Source organism: Marmota monax, unplaced genomic scaffold, assembly GCF_021218885.2.
Source record: "Marmota monax isolate L192 unplaced genomic scaffold, Marmota_monax_Labrador192_F-V1.1 WCK01_AAM20220418_F8-fsc00426, whole genome shotgun sequence".
Classification (NCBI taxonomy): domain Eukaryota; kingdom Metazoa; phylum Chordata; class Mammalia; order Rodentia; family Sciuridae; genus Marmota; species Marmota monax.
In genome coordinates, this window is record NW_026695037.1 from 177,621 (window position 1) to 196,030 (window position 18,410).

General features: G+C 43.5%; 2 protein-coding genes and 1 pseudogene across 3 annotated transcripts; all 3 read left to right on the top strand.

Annotated features, from left to right (window-relative positions):
* The window catches only part of LOC124081490 (HLA class I histocompatibility antigen, alpha chain F-like), a 50,053-nt pseudogene extending 39,089 nt beyond the window's left edge, over positions 1 to 10,964 (top strand).
* On the top strand, positions 42 to 2,255 carry Rpp21 (ribonuclease P/MRP subunit p21). Of its 2 annotated transcripts, none has more exons than XM_046427669.1 (5): positions 42 to 167; positions 243 to 343; positions 436 to 518; positions 1,774 to 1,899; positions 2,106 to 2,255. In XM_046427669.1, exons 1-5 carry the CDS (start codon positions 111 to 113, stop codon positions 2,225 to 2,227), a joined length of 489 nt encoding a protein of 162 aa, XP_046283625.1. In that variant the 5' UTR covers positions 42 to 110; the 3' UTR covers positions 2,228 to 2,255. The 2 variants fall into 2 exon arrangements, with proteins under 2 accessions (XP_046283625.1, XP_046283626.1); XM_046427670.1 differs by having other exon boundaries at positions 1,774 to 1,895.
* A 4,770-nt stretch (positions 10,965 to 15,734) lies between the features above and the next one.
* On the top strand, positions 15,735 to 15,848 carry LOC124081450 (dolichyl-diphosphooligosaccharide--protein glycosyltransferase subunit 4-like). Its single transcript, XM_046427633.1, has one exon. It carries the CDS (start codon positions 15,735 to 15,737, stop codon positions 15,846 to 15,848), a length of 114 nt encoding a protein of 37 aa, XP_046283589.1.
* Positions 15,849 to 18,410: the final 2,562 nt, after the last annotated feature.

Here is an 18,410-nt window from a genome sequence, read left to right on the forward strand (position 1 = left end):
GGTTCCCAAACCTAAGGCTGCGGGCCTGGGCACTACACCTCCCAGAAGGCCTTGCGCGGGCGCAAGGGGCGGGGCCTGCGAGAGGGTGCGCTTGTTGCTGGGGCTCCCGGATGGCGGGACCAGTGAAGGACCGCGAGGCCTTCCAAAGACTCAGCTTCTTGTACCAGGTGAGTGAGCAAGTGCCGCGTGGGGAAGGGATTCTGGTGCGCCGGGCCCTGGAGTGACCGCTGCCTTCCCCCCAGGCCGCCCACTGTGTCCTTGCGCAGGACCCCGAGAACCAGGCGCTGGCGAGGTTTTACTGCCACACGGAAAAGACCATTGCGAAGCGACTAGTCCTGCGACAGTGAGACAGCGCGGGTCTGGGCGGTGGGCGGGACCGAGGAGGAAAGGCGAGGGAGCGCGGGCATTCAGACGACCTTTCCCCTCCGCCCCCAGGGACCCCTCGGTGAAAAGGACCCTATGTCGCGGCTGCTCCTCCCTCCTCATCCCTGGCCTCACCAGCACCCAGCGCCAGAGACGTGAGTGCTCCTGGCAAAATGGGGTGGTTGCGGAGCACGGGAAGAGGGGAGGGCGGGGCCAAACCGCTCCATCCTCACCTTAGATTGGTAGGGCTTTGGATATGCTGGAGCCAGCTTTCTCTAGGTCTGAATTAAAGGTTTTTTTCTTTGTTTGCTTTTTGTACCGAGGATTGACCTCGGGGACACTCGGTCACTGAGTCACATCCCCAGCCCTATTTCTGTATTTTATTTAGAGACAAGGTCTCACTGAGTTGCTTAGCGCCTCTCTAAATTGCTGAGGCTGGCTTTGAACTCACTATCCTGCAGCCTCTGCCTCCGCCTCCGGAGCCGCTGGGATTACAGCTGTGCACCACTGCGCCCCGTATAAATTAAATTTCTAATATCCCTGGGACAAACTAAAGTCTGGGCTTGGCTTTTATTCCTATTTGGGTAGAAGAAAAATTATGCCTTAAGAGGCAATCTCACCGAGACACAATAACAGATACTGTGTGGTAGCACCTTTCATTCGTTTACTCAAGAAATATTTCTTTTCTGCCAGTCGCAGTGGCGCAGGCCTGTAATCCCCGCTGCTGGGGAAGGCTGAGCCAGGAGGATCGCAAATTCAAAGTCGTCTCAGCAACTTAGAAGCCCTAAGCAACTCAATGATACCCTGTCTCTAAATAAAATACAAAAAGAGCTGGAGATGTGACTCAGTGGTTGAGTGCCCCTGAATTCAACCCCTGGTACTCCCCCCCTCCAAAAAAAAAAAAAAAAGACCTTATTTGCTAAAATATGTCGAGTACTATATTCAAATTACACCCTGGAGAGAGAGGCTAAAATAGAAACAAAAGAATGTAGGGGAGAAAAATGCTTTAATTGAGAGGAGGGTAAAGTAGAATGCTGAATTATTTATGCCAGTGGTGATGAGGTACATGATAAATAAAGGTAGCTAGACAGAGAAATTCTAAGCATGGATGAGAATTTCCAGACATGAGAATTTGTGGTACTGTCAAGGAAATCAGAGTTGGGGAGGCTGGAATTTGAGTTGCTCAGGAGCAAGAGTTGAGGGAAACAATCCATATCTTTATCCTGTTAAGGAATTTAGTTTTTGTCTTAAAATTCCAAGAAATTGATGGAATTGGTGCTGGAGCCAGATGCCATGAAATTTACATTCAAAGTGGGAGTGGGGAATAGGATTCCTACTGGAAAAACTTGGAGGCAAAAGGACCTTTCTTAGGAACCTGGGCACTTTTCCTTTTTCCCACCTTTACGCCAGGCCGCAGGGGACAACGCTGGACAATACAGACCTGCCTGACGTGCCAGCGCAGCCAGAGGTTCCTCAATGACCCCAAGCATCTGCTCTGGGGAGACCGGCCTGAGGCTCAGCTGGGGAACCAGGCAGGTGAGAGGGGTAGACAAAAATAGGGGCTATGGGGCTAGGGATATAGCTTAGTTGGTAGAGTACTTGCCTCACAAGCACAAGGCCCTGGATTCAATCCCCAGCACCACCAAAAAAAAAAAAAATGGAGGATATAGAAGACACATAGGTGGTACTGGTTGATGTAAGGGGTGCCAGTCTTAGAAAACTAATTCTGCTGATCTCCCCAGATTCTAGACCACCACAGCCCTTGCCAAACACAGCTCATCCCATTCCAACCCACCTTCCTAAAGAGCAAGCGCAACCTCAGGTTCCGATAACCAGCGACGGATTCATCCCATCTTCCAGATAAATAAAGTTTAATTCTTTTTCACTTCGAATGATTCTGTTCTGTGGGTATTTTAATTCCCAGTTCCATTTTCCTCTATTTCTGCCTGTATTTCTTGATCACCATCTGACCTCTCCTTTATCCTTCCAATGTTTGTACTCCCAGCATACTGTAGGGAGATCCCAAATTCTATAGACCACTTAGTCCCATTAAGCAGTTCTCCTTTCCAGAGCCTTGACTCCAGTGCCCCATCACTCCTTGCTCAGGGCAATACTGTGTTTGGGACTTGTGTTTCACAGTTTCCTGCAAGAATCTGAATTCCTTGGAGCATTCCATATTTAGATAGCCCTGACTGTTGACTAAAGAGGTAGACAGAATATCTATGTTGCTGCTGCTGTTTTTATTTAAGCAAGGGTGAAAAGATAGCAATGAGGGAGTATTCATGTCTTTCTTGCCTACTCAGGGTTGGTCTTTTCCTTATCTCTGAGTAATCTACAAAATTCTGATCAGGGAAATGGTACAAACTTGAAATAATAAGGCCAAGGGTACTAACAGAAGGATACTGGCAGATAGTACACAAGTATACCCATAGGTAAACTCTCAAATTTTTCTTGAGAATTGGTAAAAAACTAAAATGCTTTCTAAGAGAACCCTAGAGAGCCTACTCAAGACAGAATTCCCAGACTAACCTCTTCAATAGCTTCCAGGAAGTCATGTTACCCCCAAAATACACAAATTTACTATTCCTAGAATGCAGTTTTGTTTCTTCCCTTTCTCTTATAAACCCTTTGTTGCACCTCTCTATTGTTGCATGAAAAATCACTTCAGGGGCTGGAGTTGTGGCTCAGCGGTAGAGTACTCGCCTAGCATGTGCGAGGCCCTGGATTCAATCTTCACCACATAAAAATAAATAAAATAAAGGTATTGTGTCCAATTACAACTAAAAAATATTTTTTTAAAAAATCACTTCATAATATCATGGCCTAATACAGCAATGAATCTTCATTAGGAATTCTGAAAGATCTTAACAGTAATTCTGTTCCATATGGATGGAATCAGCTAGAGTCAAGGCTGCATTTAGCTAGTGGCTGGTGGGTAACCTGGAAGACCCAATAATCTAATATTACTTTGGCCAAAGCAAGCCATGTGGCCAATTCAACATGGAAGGGGCTGTGTCAGAATATGAATACTGGGAGGTTCATTCATTCCCTGGGGACCACAGATATAATCTACCACTTGCTTGTTTTGCCTTTGCCCCTGACTTTGTTTCTCCACTGACTCTTTCATGTGTCTGAGAATTATTTACATACAATATTCTAAACAATATACAAGTAATGAAATGTTTCTGAGTTATTATTTGACAGTTCATTTCTGGAATTGTGACTACTTGGATCAGTTATGACAGCCAACAAAAACATGTAGCCTGAAAGTACATGACATGCATATCTGGACCCTTGGCATCTTTGTCTCACCTTCCCTGGCTCCCCAAGTGAGTCTCATTTCAGTGCTGCTGAGCTCAAGATTGTTTTCTGATGTCAGATGATGAAACATATCCAGAGTAGGTAAGCAGGGAGAACTTTGAGAGGCTTTTCATTTTGTTTGTTTCATTTTGAGGATTGAATCCAATGGGGCTCTACCACTGAGCTACATCTTATTTTTTTAATTTTGAATCAGGGCCTCACTAAATTACAGAGGCTGGCCTCAAATTTGTAATCCTTCTTCCTAAGCCTCCCAAGTAGCTAGGGATACAGGTATACACCATCATGCCTGGCCTGAAAGCCCTTCTTGGGGCTAAAAGTGGGGAGTAAGAATGTAGCTCAGCGGTAAAGCACTCCTGGGTTCAATACCCAATACCACTAAAAAAAAAAAAAAAAGTTCAGTGACCTCTGTCTGAACCAGACTTTGGTGATATAGAAGTTCCTTCACTTTGACATATGGACGGCACTCTGAAAACTGTCCCCACTGTTTTTTTCCTTTTATTTTCATTTTTGTTTTTGTTTAGGCACTGGGGATTAAACCTAGGGACACTCTATCACTGAGTTACATCCTCAGCCCTTTTTATTTTTTGTTTTGAGACAGGGTCTCACTAAGTTGCCCAGACCGGCCTAGAACTTGTGATCTTTCTGCTTCATCCTCCCTAGTGATGGATTATAGGCATGCACCTCAGTGCCTGGCTCCCGTCTGGTTTTTTTTTTGTTTTTGTTTTTGTTTTATCAAATAAATATTTTTTTTTAAGAGAGAGAGAGAGAGACAGAGAGAGAGAATTTTTTAATATTTATTTTTTAGTTATCGGCGGACACAACATCTTTGTTTGTATGTGGTGCTGAGGATCGAACCCGGACCGCACGCATGCCAGGCCAGCGCGCTACCTCTTGAGCCACATCCCCAGCCCCTCAAATACATATTCTTATACCCCTATTGAATCCAAAAATTCTAGAACTTTTTGGCACATTTATGTATTAATGGCTAGGGAAAGAGAGGTACTTTATAATCTTACTTGATGACTTAATGGACTTTGCAAAAGAAACTAAATTTCAATTGAATGCATAAGCCATAATGACAGATTTGGAATGAGAGGCAATCAAGGATTCTAAAAGCAAATTTTAAAGTAGTATAGATAAAGTTTGTTTTATTTCAATCAACCCAACCCATTTGTTGGAAAATCGGAATATGTAGATTGGTGATGCGATACAGGCAATGACAAAAATTCAATTTAAATGTGTAGCTAATAAAAAAATTCAATTTAAAAATGTATCACAGGGGCTGGGGATATAGCTCAGTCAGTAGAGTACTTTTCTTGCATGCACAGGCCCTGGCTTCAATCCCCAGCACCACCAAAAACAGAAAAAGTATAATGGGCTAGAGATATAGCTCAGTTGGTAGAATGCTCGCTTCACATGCACAAGGCCCTGGATTCAATTCCCAGCCACACACACACACAAATGGATCATTTGTCTGCTGGTGTTCCTTCCAGCTGATGAAATTCCAGAAGATTCTAATGAACTAAAATTCTATTTCCCCTAAGAAGTCTGTGAACTTAATGACTGGTTTGAAAATGATTATGTACAAGGAAGAATAAGAAGACATTTGATACAGTGGTTCTGCTGTTTGATCACCATGATTGTTTCCTCCAAATTAATGATCTGTATGTGAGTGAATGGGGTATGAATTATCATGTACCCAAAACAATGTAGAAGCATGGCACAGCAGATGGGAACATTTAATAAAGAGCACTCATGTTGATGTAATTGAATCATGAAAGAATTCCAAAAAGAGTAATGCCATGTAGAAATGAATGTGAGCCTTGTCTAAGGTGAGTCATGCCCTACAAGTAAAAAGTGGGGTAATGGGGAAGCAGAGCTGGGAATGTAACTCGGTAGTAGAGCGTGTGTGTTACCTAGCCTACACAAGGCCCTGGGAATTTAACCCAGAACTGCAAAACAAATTTGAAAAGAAAAAGCAGCTATTTATCACTATATAAGACTTTAAAATATAGTTAATAAGTTAATGATCATGAAAGTTAGCTAACTTTTACAGATTACTTGTATGCAGTTGCTCATAATTTCCCCCTATAATATACTTTTTTCATATGCTGAATTTTCTTTTAATTTTAGTTTTAGATTCTTTTATTTGTGTGTTTGTTTTGGTGTTTTCCAACTATTTTCCTTTTAGCTTAGTTTGGGGAATTTGTTAGGTGTTTTCTCTTTTTTTTAATTGTCAGCATTATATTATAATTTGTAATATTATATATTTCATCATAACATGATTTCAAATACTGGAGGTATAAATTGTAGTAACATTTTTAGGGAAAAAAAAAAGACTTTAGAGAATTCTAATTTGCCTTATGAAGTCTTTGCAAATTTGATGCCTGGAAAATGCAGTATCAATATGTTGGCTTTTCGGGCTGGGGATGTGGCTCAAGTGGTAGCGCGCTGGCCTGGCATGCGTGCGGCCCGGGTTCGATCCTCAACACCACATACAAACAAAGATGTTGTGTCCGCTGAAAACTAAAAAATAAATATTAAAAAATTTCAAAAAAAAAAAAAAATATGTTGGCTTTTCAATGTTTTGTGTGTACTACAAACTTTGAAACTTCCTCAGTACCTCAGTAAATGAAGAGTTGTCTTTTTTTTTTTTTTTTTACAACTGCATTTGTGAAAGATAAAATTTCTCAAGATCTCAGTTCTGTGTGATTGCATGTGTTATGGTGTTGACTCAGCAGGTTTTGATTTATTTCCTCAGAAGACTTAGGTCGTCCATCACCCATTGTATTTCAGATGACCACAGCTATAAAGCTGGTTTCACGTGCTTACCAATGATAATGATACATGTTTATATCTCACTTTTTGATCTATTTGTTTATGAGTACAGTTTTGGGCTAATAAATGTTACATCCATATAACTATTTTTTCTCTGAGTATTGATGTATGATATTGCTTATTTTAATATGAAAGGTAGTCTTAAAGGAGTTTATTGTTTTTGTTTCTCAAATGTTCTTTCAAAGTATAAAAAAAGTCAAATTTTTATTATTTTTTCAGAATTATATTTTTGAGATTTTGATCTTTCTGGATTTTAGACAAGAATTTTTATCCTTCAGGATTTCAACATTGGGATTAGGGTGTTCAGAACCCAATATGCATATGGTAACTATAATTTCCCTGTATGGTATTCATGCCTCAAATAGTGCTGGGTGTTCCCAATTCATGGACTTTTTTTTTTTCTTAATAACTTCAGATTTGATTCCTTGTGCTGTAGGGAAGAAAGGACTGTTACCCACCCATTAACTTAGAGTGGGAATAGGGACTAATAATCAAGCTGTTTATTAAATCTTCCAAACAATCCTTATTATGGTGACTTTTTTTCTTCTGAAAGTACCTGACATTGTTCATTCTGAGCCTTTTGGAGACTTGTGGTGTAAATCAGAAGGAAATTTTTCTGTTTCAAAGGAACCAGGGCAATAATTCATCATATTAGCAACCTAACATGGAAAAGACATATAATAATCTCAATAAAGGTGGAAAAAAATATTTGATAAAATCTAACATCCATTCTTGACAAAAATCTCTTAGCAGATGAGGAATAAATGACAACTTTCTCAACCTCAGAAAGGCCTATATGACAAATGGCCAACAAATATATATGAATATATTGTTAGGACTTATGGAAAATTCAAACCAAAACTACACTGAGATTTCATTTCACTCTAATTGGAATGGCAGTCATCAAGAATAAAATTATAGGCTGGGGTGGTGGCTCAGTGGTAGAACGCTCGCCTAGCGCCTAGTGTGTGTAAGGCACTGGATTCAAACATCAGCCAGCCCCACATGAAAATAAATAAAATAAAGGTATGTGGTATTGTGTCTATCTACAACTAGAAATAAAAATTTTTTAAAAAGAATATGAACAACAATAACTGCTGGAGAGAATATAGAGAAAAAGGAACACTTTTATACTGTTGGTAGGGTTGTAAATTAGTACAACCACTATAGAAATCAGTATGGAAGTTCCTCCAAAGACAAGGAATGGAACTATCATATAACCCAGCTGTACCACTCCTCAGTATTTATCCTAAAGAATTAAAATAATCTTACTACAGTGATACACGCATACCCATGTTTAATAGCAGAGTTCACAATAGCCCAACTATGGAACCAGCCTGAGTATCTGTCAATGGATGAATGGATAAAGAAAATGTGGTATGTATACACAATGGATTTTTGTTCAGCCATAAAGAAGACTGAAATTGTGGGAGGCCAACCTTATGGGTGACTGAGTTACTCCCCAGCTGGGTGCTGAGGAGCTCAGTCACAGAAGTGGGTGTGTCTTGCTACAGCCCCATGGGTGAAGCTATGCTCACCTGTTCCTTTGTAATATAACCCCTTGCCCTGTTTAGGATAGAATCTTCCATGGAAGTGCCTTGTGTGTGTCCCCTCCTCTTACTGTGCCCTTGGGTGTGGCCTACCCAGGTGTCAGTCAACCTGCTGACAGTGGACATGATGAAGATAGACTCAGCCCCCTGAAACCTGACCCCTTGCCTCATTTGAATAGCTTCTCCTCAATAAAAGGGGTCAGCGCGCGCGTGCGTGCATGCGTGTGTGTGTGTGTGTGTGTGTGTGTGTGTGTGTGTGTGCGCGCGTGCGCGCGCGCGCGCGCTCTCTCTCTCTCTCTTTCTGCGGACCCTAAGGTCAGAGGAGCCAGCACAGCAACCCAAAAGAAAAATGTATTTGTGTCTCTTGTGTGGTTATTTTGTGCAGCCCAGTTAGCCCAGTTTAACTAGAGTGACCCCTGAGCCTTTTAGTCGCGAGAACAGAAACCTGGCATGAAATTATGTCATTTGCATGGAAATAGATGGAACTTGAGAACAATGTTAAACAAAATAAAGCAAACTCCAACCATTAACATAGGTTTTTCTCTCATATGTAGAAGTTGGAGAGGAAAAAGGAAAACAAAGGTGAGACAGGAGAATTTCATGAAAATGGAAGGGAGATCAATAGAATAGAGGAAAGGGACCAGGGAGAGGGAGCAGAGGGAAAGGGGAAATACTGTTATGCTCGAATTCAGGACCCCCAAAGACCACCAGAGACCCAAGATCGATGTAAGCAGCAAAGAGGTGTTTATTGCGAGCTAGCTCGGTCCTCCACACGCACACACAGCAACTGGTGATGCTGAGAGGCCCCGAGCCCAGGGTTTGCAGCAGTTTTATACATTCTTTGGAGAGGGCAGGGACTTCACATACATCATAGCATCCCTTAGCAAATCATCACACACCGCGGGAAAATCAAATAACAACTCTAAAACATGATTAGCACATTCACTGGCGGGAACAAGTTGGGTAGGGGTAATTGGTCAGTACAAAAGGGGTATTCATTTGAACTGATTGGTTTGAGCCAAGAGGGGTGTACGTGCTGAACTACATGGTTTCCCAACTTGTTATCAACCACCATAAACCACTGGCATCCCAGGTATTTCCCTGTCTCATGCTGATTGGTGGCTGCTAGGGTGCTGCTATGGATCCCCACCTAGCCTGACTGAGTCAGGGACACCTGGTGCAGCAGATCTCTCCTGTTATTTGTAGATAAACAACTCAACAGGGTGGGAATGTGCTTAGGAGTGCTCTGTGGGTCTTTCCAAGGACAAAGGTCATGTCCCTTCCTTGGACAGGCTTTGCTCTGAGATAGAGGCTGGTTTTTCAATACGAGGAATGATATTGAACTAATTATGTTGTTAATATCACATGCATGTATGAATAAGTGACAACAAATCCCACCATTATATATAATTATAATGCACTAAAAACTGTGGGGAGGGCTGGGGATGTAACTCATTTGGTAGAGTGCTTGCCACACATGCACAAGGCCCTGGGTTCAATCCCCAGCATGGGGGTGGGGGTGGGGGGAAGGTGGGCACCCAGAACTGTTGGGGGAGGGGAGAAAGGCACATTTAAACATCACATTTAATGCTCTGGGGTTGTAGCTCAGTGATAGAATGCTTGCCTTGTATGCAGAAGGTACTGGGTTCTATCCTCAGCACTACAGAAAAATAAAATAAAGGTACTGTGTCCATCTACAACTAAAATATGTTTTTAAAAAAATCACATTTAATGTTGAAAAGCTGAATACTTTCCTCCTGCGGGGTTTCAGCCGCTGCGGATCCCTCAGCTCCCACTCCATAAGTTATTTCAAAACCTCCGCGTCCTGGTGGTCCCTCCAGGATACCCAGTATAATAGGAGCGGGAGGATTGGGTCAGAAAAGAGCCACTCAGAAGTACCAAGGGAACCTGCGGACTCAGCGCGGCTCCCACAACCAGAAAGCTCGGCCAATGAGGGGGATAGGCACATCTACCCATGCCCCCACCGACTGGTAGGACTCTCTAGGGAGGCAGTCACCCACAAGACACCTCACACCTGGGATGAGCCTGCAGGATTTTTATTTTATTCGGTGGGATTTTTTCCAATCCGAGTTGTAACTGACATCGCCTTTGGCCAATCACAGGCTGTCTTGGGCAGGAGGGTAAATAGGGTTGACCTGGGACTACCTGGTTCTCACCCTCTTCAGGTGATTTCAGGCGGAGAATTGGGACCTGAATTGCGCCTTCAACTTTGAGAGCTAGGACCTGTGCTACAGACAGATCCTAGCTCAAGCGCAGTAGCAGGAAGCCGGTGAATGATGTGATGGAACACCAGAAGGCCTATCTGGAAGGGGAGTTGGCCTTGACCTCAGCATGGCCTTGAAAACCAGGCTGTGCAGGGAAGACTATTTCTCCTTCCCCATTCTCTGGCTCCACCTCACAACCTTTTAGGAGCCTGACTCTGGGTCAGAATCAGAAGCTGCCTTTCCTCCTCTCAGACCTGGAGCGTCTCACATCTGCCTAGAACCAGAGCTGGAGTAGATTATCCCAGATCCCTGCATCCAAGCCGGTGTCTAGGTTTTGTGCTCCATCCCTGCTACCAAATTCTCCTATCCAGTCCCAGGGTGGCCATATGATTCCTGCACAAATGGTCCACAGGAAGGAAACCAAACTCCCTAAATTTTCTCTAACCCTTTTTAGACCCCCTAAATATGCATGATCCACCACCTCTCTGATCTCCACCTTGCAGAGATTACCCTGACCTGTCAGTAGCTTGGGGAGAACCAGTCATAGGACATGGAGCTTGTGGAGATCAGGCCTGCAGGAGATGGAACCTTCCAGTAATGGGCGGCTGTGGTGGTACAGACATACATGTGCCATGTGCAGCACATATATCTGAGCCCCTCACCCTAATGGGGTAAAGAAAGGATGAGGGCACAGAGCCTATTGTCAGGGAAAGAAAGAGGCATTCTGGAGACCATCAGCAGGGTCAGAGTTTGGAGGGGGGTCAAGCCCCCTCATTGACCTTCCCAGAGCTGTCTCCTTAGCTCACCATCCCCAAAATAGCAATCATCATTGATGTGATTCTCCTTGAACATTTGGTCCCTGCAGTTGTGCTCTGAAACATAAACTCCATGAATCCAGAAGTATCTTCCTCAGACACACACCTCCCATATCTGCGTAAGAATAGATATTGGTCCTGCCCATTCCCACCTAACCCCACTGCTCATACCCCAAGCTTATACAAACATTCCTGGTCCATGGGAGAAGGAGCTGGGAAGTCTATCTTCTGCCATTGCTCTGCACTGCATTGACTTTTGTGACTTTAAAGTTGCAATTTATTTCCTGAAATAATAAATAAATGTATACTTAAAAGTAGTATTTTTCCTAAATCTTTGTAGTTGATGTTACTGACTTACAGGATGGAGAAAATTTCCTTAATATTTGAAAGGTGAGCTCAGCTGGAAACCTGGGTAGAGGTAGAGGGGCAGTGCTTGGCAGCCAGTGCTCAAAAATATTGATTTGGGCTTGGCCATTACCCAGCCATGTCATCTCTACAACTTCATTGTGCTTACCCCTGCAGAAGGGCCTTGTCCCATGAGGATACATGATCAGAGGCTGATTTGGGGTTGATCCTATCTCTAGAACCTCAGCACTGAGGGTGGGACCAGGTATAGCCAGTCCTGACTCAGGCCTAGATTAATTTTCTAAGGTAGTTCTTTCCATCTTTTTCCATACATTTTATAAATAACCATATTTTTGCAATCAGCATAAAGATTAGATTTATTGTTTCTTGGAAATAATATTGCATTTCATGGATGCTTCTTGGTTTATTTCACCTGATCCCAACTGACATTCACTTGGGCTGTTGGCAACATTTTGCTATGACAAGCAGAACTAGGATGGCTAACCTTGCTCTAGACCCAACTCCATTACTTATTAACTTTGTGACACTGGACTATTTCATCTCTTTGACAATGTTTTTAGGATCTATCTGTAAACTATGTGTAAGTCTAATTCAGGGCTTCAGATTGCCATAGATTATGCTCATAAAACATTTTATTTACCATTTTCTTATTTATCATCACCTAATGTTACCACTGTTTACCAGTGATGAGTCCTTGCTTCCCCAATGTTGAAGTATAACACCAGAGAAGCATGCGGAGGCAAGGTCAGAGTGGAAAGTAGAAGTTTATTAAAGGACAGCAGAAAAGACTTCTCCCAGAGAAGAAGGGGACCCAAGAAGTGGAATCCGTGAAAGGGGGTTGTCTCCCCTTTTTATAGCTAAGGTCTTCTTTAGCTTTCCCACATTCCTGTCACATTCCTGTCCTTGGTTCTGTCAAGGGTGGGGCACAGGTGGGCCAAAGGAGTAATCTGGGCAGGAAGGACTTTTGGGTCAGCATCTTCAAGTTTGCTGGGAGCTGTTTCATTAACACTTCTTTGGGATGGGCTCTGGGCCTTGGGGACATTAACGTGAGTTGTCCTGCTTTTCATTCTCAACATGGCCTCCATTTTGGATCTCACTCGATATTAGACCCGATTTACCTAACTACACTGACTACCAATTTTTAAATCTGGCTTCACTAGTTTGTTTCTACAATATATTACCATGTGTATCTGTGTTAATCATCTTTCCATCACTATAACAAATACTCACGATTATTAACCTATAAAAAGAGAATGTAAAGAGAGAGAGAAGGTTTATTTTGACTCTGTTTTGTAGATTCTAGTCCATGATCATTGGGCCCCATTGCCTTTGGTCCTGTGGTGAGGCAGTACATAATGAATGGTAGGAACACATGACATAGCAAAACTACTCACTTTCCTCATGACCAGGGAGCAAAGAGAGATGCAGAGGAGGGGACATGTTCCCCAGTGAGCTAAATATTTTCCACTAGGCCCCATGCCCTAAAAGTTTACCACCTACCAATAACCCTGCCTGAGGGACCTTTAATATATGAGCCTTGCAGGGGATACTTATCCAACTGTAATACTCTGGGATTTTTGTTTGTTATATATTTATTTGGGGCTTTTGTTTTGTTATGCTCGAATTCAGGACACCCAAAAGACCACCAGAGACCAAGATCAATGTAAACAGCAAAGAGGTGTTTATTTCGAGCTTGCTCGGTCCTCCATGTGCACACAGCAACTGGTGACTCTGAGAGCCCCCGAGCCCAAGGTTTGCAGCACTTTTATACATTCTTTGGAGAAGGCAGGGACTTCACATACATCATAGCATCTCTTAGCAAATCATCACACACCTCAGGAAAATCAAATAACAACTCTAAAACATGATTAGCACATTCACTGGCAGGAACAAGTTGGGTAGGGGTGATTGGTTACTACAAGAGGGGGATTCCTTTGAACTGATTGGTTTAAGCCATGAGGGCAGTACTGCTGAACTACATGGTTTCCCAACATGTTATCAACCACCATAAACTACTGGGAGGGTCATCTGGCATCCCAGGTATTTCCCTGTCTCATGCTGATTGGTGGCTGCTAGGGGGCTGCTATGGATCCCCACCTAGCCTGACTGAGTCAGGGACACCTGGTGCAGCAGATCTCTCCTGTTATTTGTAGATAAACAACTTAGCAGGGTGGGAATTTGCCTAGGAGTGCTCTGTGGGTCTTTCCAAGGACAAAGGTCATGTCCCTTCCTTGGACAGGCTGTTAGACCAGGACGCAAGAAAAGACCACTGACTCCAATTAAAATCAAATTAAAGCAAGCTTATTATTTCGACCGGCCGGGCTGCTTCTCCCTCCCAAAACGGCGGGAACAAGACAGCACCCCACCTTTCCTACAGCCCAGCTTTATAGCCCAGAAAGTTACACAAAGGGGGGTTACAGATAACAGAACTCTGACAAGCATCACACTAATGGTAGTTTACATTTTTTTTTTTTTTTTTTGCTGGCCCCAACATCAGAATTTATGAGGACCATTAGAGCCTCAGAGAGGGTCGTTGTCTGGCCAGGGAAGGCCAATATTTATGAGGTGTCACTAAAGTTTCAGAGAGGGCTGCTATCTGGTCAGAGAGTCAGGCATGGGTGAGTTCAAGGCACGGGCAGGCATTCCAAGCAGGTTCAGATGTAAGGATCCCGCGAAACGTCAGAGAAAGAGACCACCAAGTGACCACTCATGCAATTGGCAGAAGGGGATTTATTGAACCAGCATGCTGGGGCTCCGTGCCCACTCAAGAAGGGAAAGCAGCCAGAGCCCTGAGCAGGGACTGAGCACTGCTTAAGTACACTTTTTGGGGAGGGCAGAGGGCTTTGTATACATCAGAACAAATAAATCATCATTAGGCGTGGGAAAATTGAATAACAACTCCTAAACATGATTAGTTCATTCATTGGCGGGAACAGGTCAGGCTGGAGTGATAGGTCATTCCTAAGGAGGGGGTTACATTTAAACTGATTGGTCCAGGCCCTGCAATGCCTACATGCGACCACACAGAGCCCTTATTAAACAACCAAATAGTCAGGGGAAATATTTACTGGGCAGTTCCAAGTGTTGTCTTAACAGCTACAGAAATTTCATGTTTTGCAGGTAACATAGAAACCTAACAATACCTCCTTTACATTTTAACTCAGACCTTGCAGCTTAGAAACTTTTACAACACCCGGTCTTTTACCCTTTAACTTTTACGCTTTAACTTCAATTTCTTTTACCCTTACACAGAATTTGCAGTAATTTATAGTAAAGCAGAAATTATCTTTTCATGGCTTTGTGGCAAGATGGCTCCCAATTTTAATAAAAGATCAGGTTGGGTCTATCAAGGCTTTGCTCTGAGGTAGAGGCTGGTTTTTCAGTGACACTGAGAGGTCCCGAGCCCAAGGTTTGCAGCAGTTTTATATACTCTTTGGGGAAGGCAGGGACTTTACATACATCATAGCATCTCTTAGCAAATCATCACACACCTCAGGAAAATCATAAAACAATTCTAAAACATGAATAGCACATTCACTGGCAGGAACAAGTTGGGTAGGAGTGATTGGTTAGTACAAGAGGGGGATTCCTTTGAACTGATTGGTTTAAGCCATGAGGGCAGTACTGCTGAACTACATGGTTTCCCAACATGTTATCAACCACCATAAACTACTGGGAGGGTCATCTGGCATCCCAGGTATTTTCCCTGTCTCATGCTGATTGGTGGCTGCTAGGGGGTTGCTAAGGGTCCCCACCTAGCCTGACTGAGTCAGGGACACCTGGCACCACAGATCTCTCTGGTTATTTGTAGATAAACAAGGGTATGTGCCTAGGAGTGCTCTGTGGGTCTTTCCAAGGACAAGGGTCACGCCCCCTTCCTTGGACAGGCTTTGCTCTGAGGTAGAGACTGGTTTTTCAGTTTGTTTTGGTTTGGGATTTTTTTTTTCTTTTTGGTACTGGGAAATGAACCCAGGGGTGCTTTACCACTGAGCTGCATTCCCAGCCCTTTTTATTTTTCATTTTGAGATAGGTCTCACACAATTGATGAGGGTCTCACTAAGTTGCTGAGACTGGCCTCAAACTTGTGATTCTTCTGTCTCAGCCTCCTAAGTCACTAGGATTATAAGTATGCACCACATCACACAGCCCCAACCATAAAACTCTATAATAGAATCCCCTCATGGGGGCCAGGACCTGTCCTAGAGAGCACCAGGAGTATGCTGGCTGCAGGCTCAGTCCCTCCCTTTCTCCGCAGGATGATCACAGACATACAGCTCGCCATCTTGGCCAACATACTGGGTGTGTCGCTCTTCTTGTTTGTGGTTCTCTATCACTATGTAGCTGTCAATAATCCCAAAAAGAAGCAATGAAAGTGGCACTTTTGAAGGCAGAATTAGACAGGCAGTCAGTATAAGTAGGTAAATCGAGTCAGATCAGATCAAGGAGGCCAATTTTGAGTGAGTCCGGGAATTTGATGACTGTCCCCTAAGGGATTGAAATGTTAATTCCTTCAGAGCCCTTCCTCCACCCTTATGGAACCTGCCCCAGCCCCATCCTTCCTGTTTCCCAACTTTTGGCCATCCCACTGAGCATTCCTAGGAAAAGAGAGAGAAAAGGAGAGGAAAGCTGGAGAACAAAAGAAGCCTAGGACATATAAAAAGGGCAGAACACCTTGCTTCTTGGATTACCAGGATATCAGCTATGGCCCCCTTCTCCCTCCCAGGAGAAGTCTGTTACCCCTTTTTTAATAACTTTGCTTTATATGCTTGCCTTGGCATGCTTCTCTAATGTTCAAACTTCAACATGTGAGGGAGCAGAACTGGCAGTATCACTTTCTCCACCCCAGGGTTCCAGGACATAGTTTGAGGCAAAAATGGCGGTTGTGAGCAGCCTTCACACTTCACTTCATCCCTTCTACCCACCGCAACATGCAAAGCAACTACACCTGGATTTTTCCAAACAACCTCTCTTTCCTTAAAGTCTTCCTTAACCCTGTGGAACAAGAAGTGCCAGTGAACAGGACCCAGTAAAGGGGATGCTTTTCTACTACCCCCCCAAACAAATGTTACCACTGGTTACCGGTGACAATGAGTTCCCTTCCCCAGATGTGAAGATTGAACACCCAGGAAAGGCTGAAGTTTTATTTACTTAATATGTAGTAACATAGAGTTCACAGAGAAGGGGGGCCAGAGCTGGGTGCTCATGGGAGGGGGTGAATCTTGTCCTTTTTATAATTTCCAGGTTTCCTACTTCTAAAGGCCCCTCCCTTTATCCTGCCCATGCCATTCAGGGGGCGGGGCAGGAAGTGGGAGAGGGGCAATTCAGGGGAAGCCACCCAGGGAACACCCATTAATAATTCCCTGCTGGAAGGAACAATCTCCCCAGAGGCAGGTGACTTTTTGGTTATTGGTTAGGGGTGGGGGAACTGTCTGGAAGGTATTAACATTCCAATACCCCAGAAGTGGGTGACTTTGGCCTTGAGTGAGGGGGGATGTGTCCTGAAGGTATCGACATTCCATTTCTCTTTGAACAAGCTTCAGTCTTCCAGACCTGACATGATTCATCTATCTACCCCAATTGCCTGACCTTTGTTCTTGTTTTACAAAGATATAGATATATTTTTTTTAATATTTTTTTTTTAGTTTTCAATGGGCCTTTATTTATTGATATGTGGTGCTGAGAGTCGAACCCAGTGCCTCACACTTGCTAGTCAAGCACTCTGCCACTGAGCCACAACCCCAGCCTACAGATATATTTTTTTTAAAAAAATCATCTCATCTGCGCTGGGAATGTGGCTCAAGCGGTAGCGCGCTCGCCTGGCATGCGAGCAGTCCTAGTTCGATCCTCAGCACCACATACAAACAAAGATGTTGTGTCCGCCAAAAACTAAAAAATAAATATTAAAAATTCTCTCTGTCTCTCTCTCTCAAAAAAAAAAAAATCACCTCATGGAAGTATTAGAGTGGGCCTCTAAACTATGTGACCACGAGAACAAAGTGGGTTGTAGGTTTTTGTGTGTGGAAATTCCCTTAGGAAAGCCAAACTTCCTTCAGTTTAAAGGGTTAAATATTAAAGATCCTCCCTGTCCACGTGCCTGCGATGACCTTTGCACATTTGGATGGTACAACTAAATGATGCTGACTTCTCCCTGGGTTGGGCTTATTCCAGAGAACTTTGAGTCATTCACTTATCTCAAGGCTGACACTCCATCCCTCAGGGATCTGGCTAGTCCTTGGGAGAATGACGTGTCCTTAAGAGAATATGTAGGTCCTGCAGGTTATAGAAGGAAGCTTTCTTTGTTTTAACTTGTATTTAAGGAACCCCACTGGGTATAAGACTTTGGAGTGTCACCCTTGAAGAAGGTGTTCTGTCCTCCTGGGACTTCCCAGTTAGGACCCTGAAAAGCTTCCCTGGGTTTCCCCAGCTATATGACTTCAGCTGTTTCCCCTGATCCAGTGATGTATTTTTCTGGTCTTTACATCTCAACTATCATTTTTGTTATTGCTTTTGTTTTCATATTACTACTAAATAAATGCTGTCTCTTACCAAAAAAAAAAAATGTCTCTTGTCTACCGGATCTGACCTGTACAGCAGCTGCACAAATATATAACACTAACATTACCTGCACTTCTCTATACTCCCCAGGAATACACCAGGGTTCTACATTTGCCCTTGTGCTCACCAGTGTTATGCTCGAATTCGGGACCCCCAAAAGACCACCAGAGACCAAGATGGATGTAAGCAGCAAAGAGGTGTTTATTGCGAACTAGCTCGGTCCTCCCCGCGCACACAGCAACTGGTGACTCTGAGAAGCCCCAGCCCAGGGTTTGCAGCAGTTTTATACACTCTTTGGGGAAGGCAGGGACTTCACATACATCATATCATCTTTTAGCAAATCATCACACACTGTGGGAAAATCATAAAACAACTCT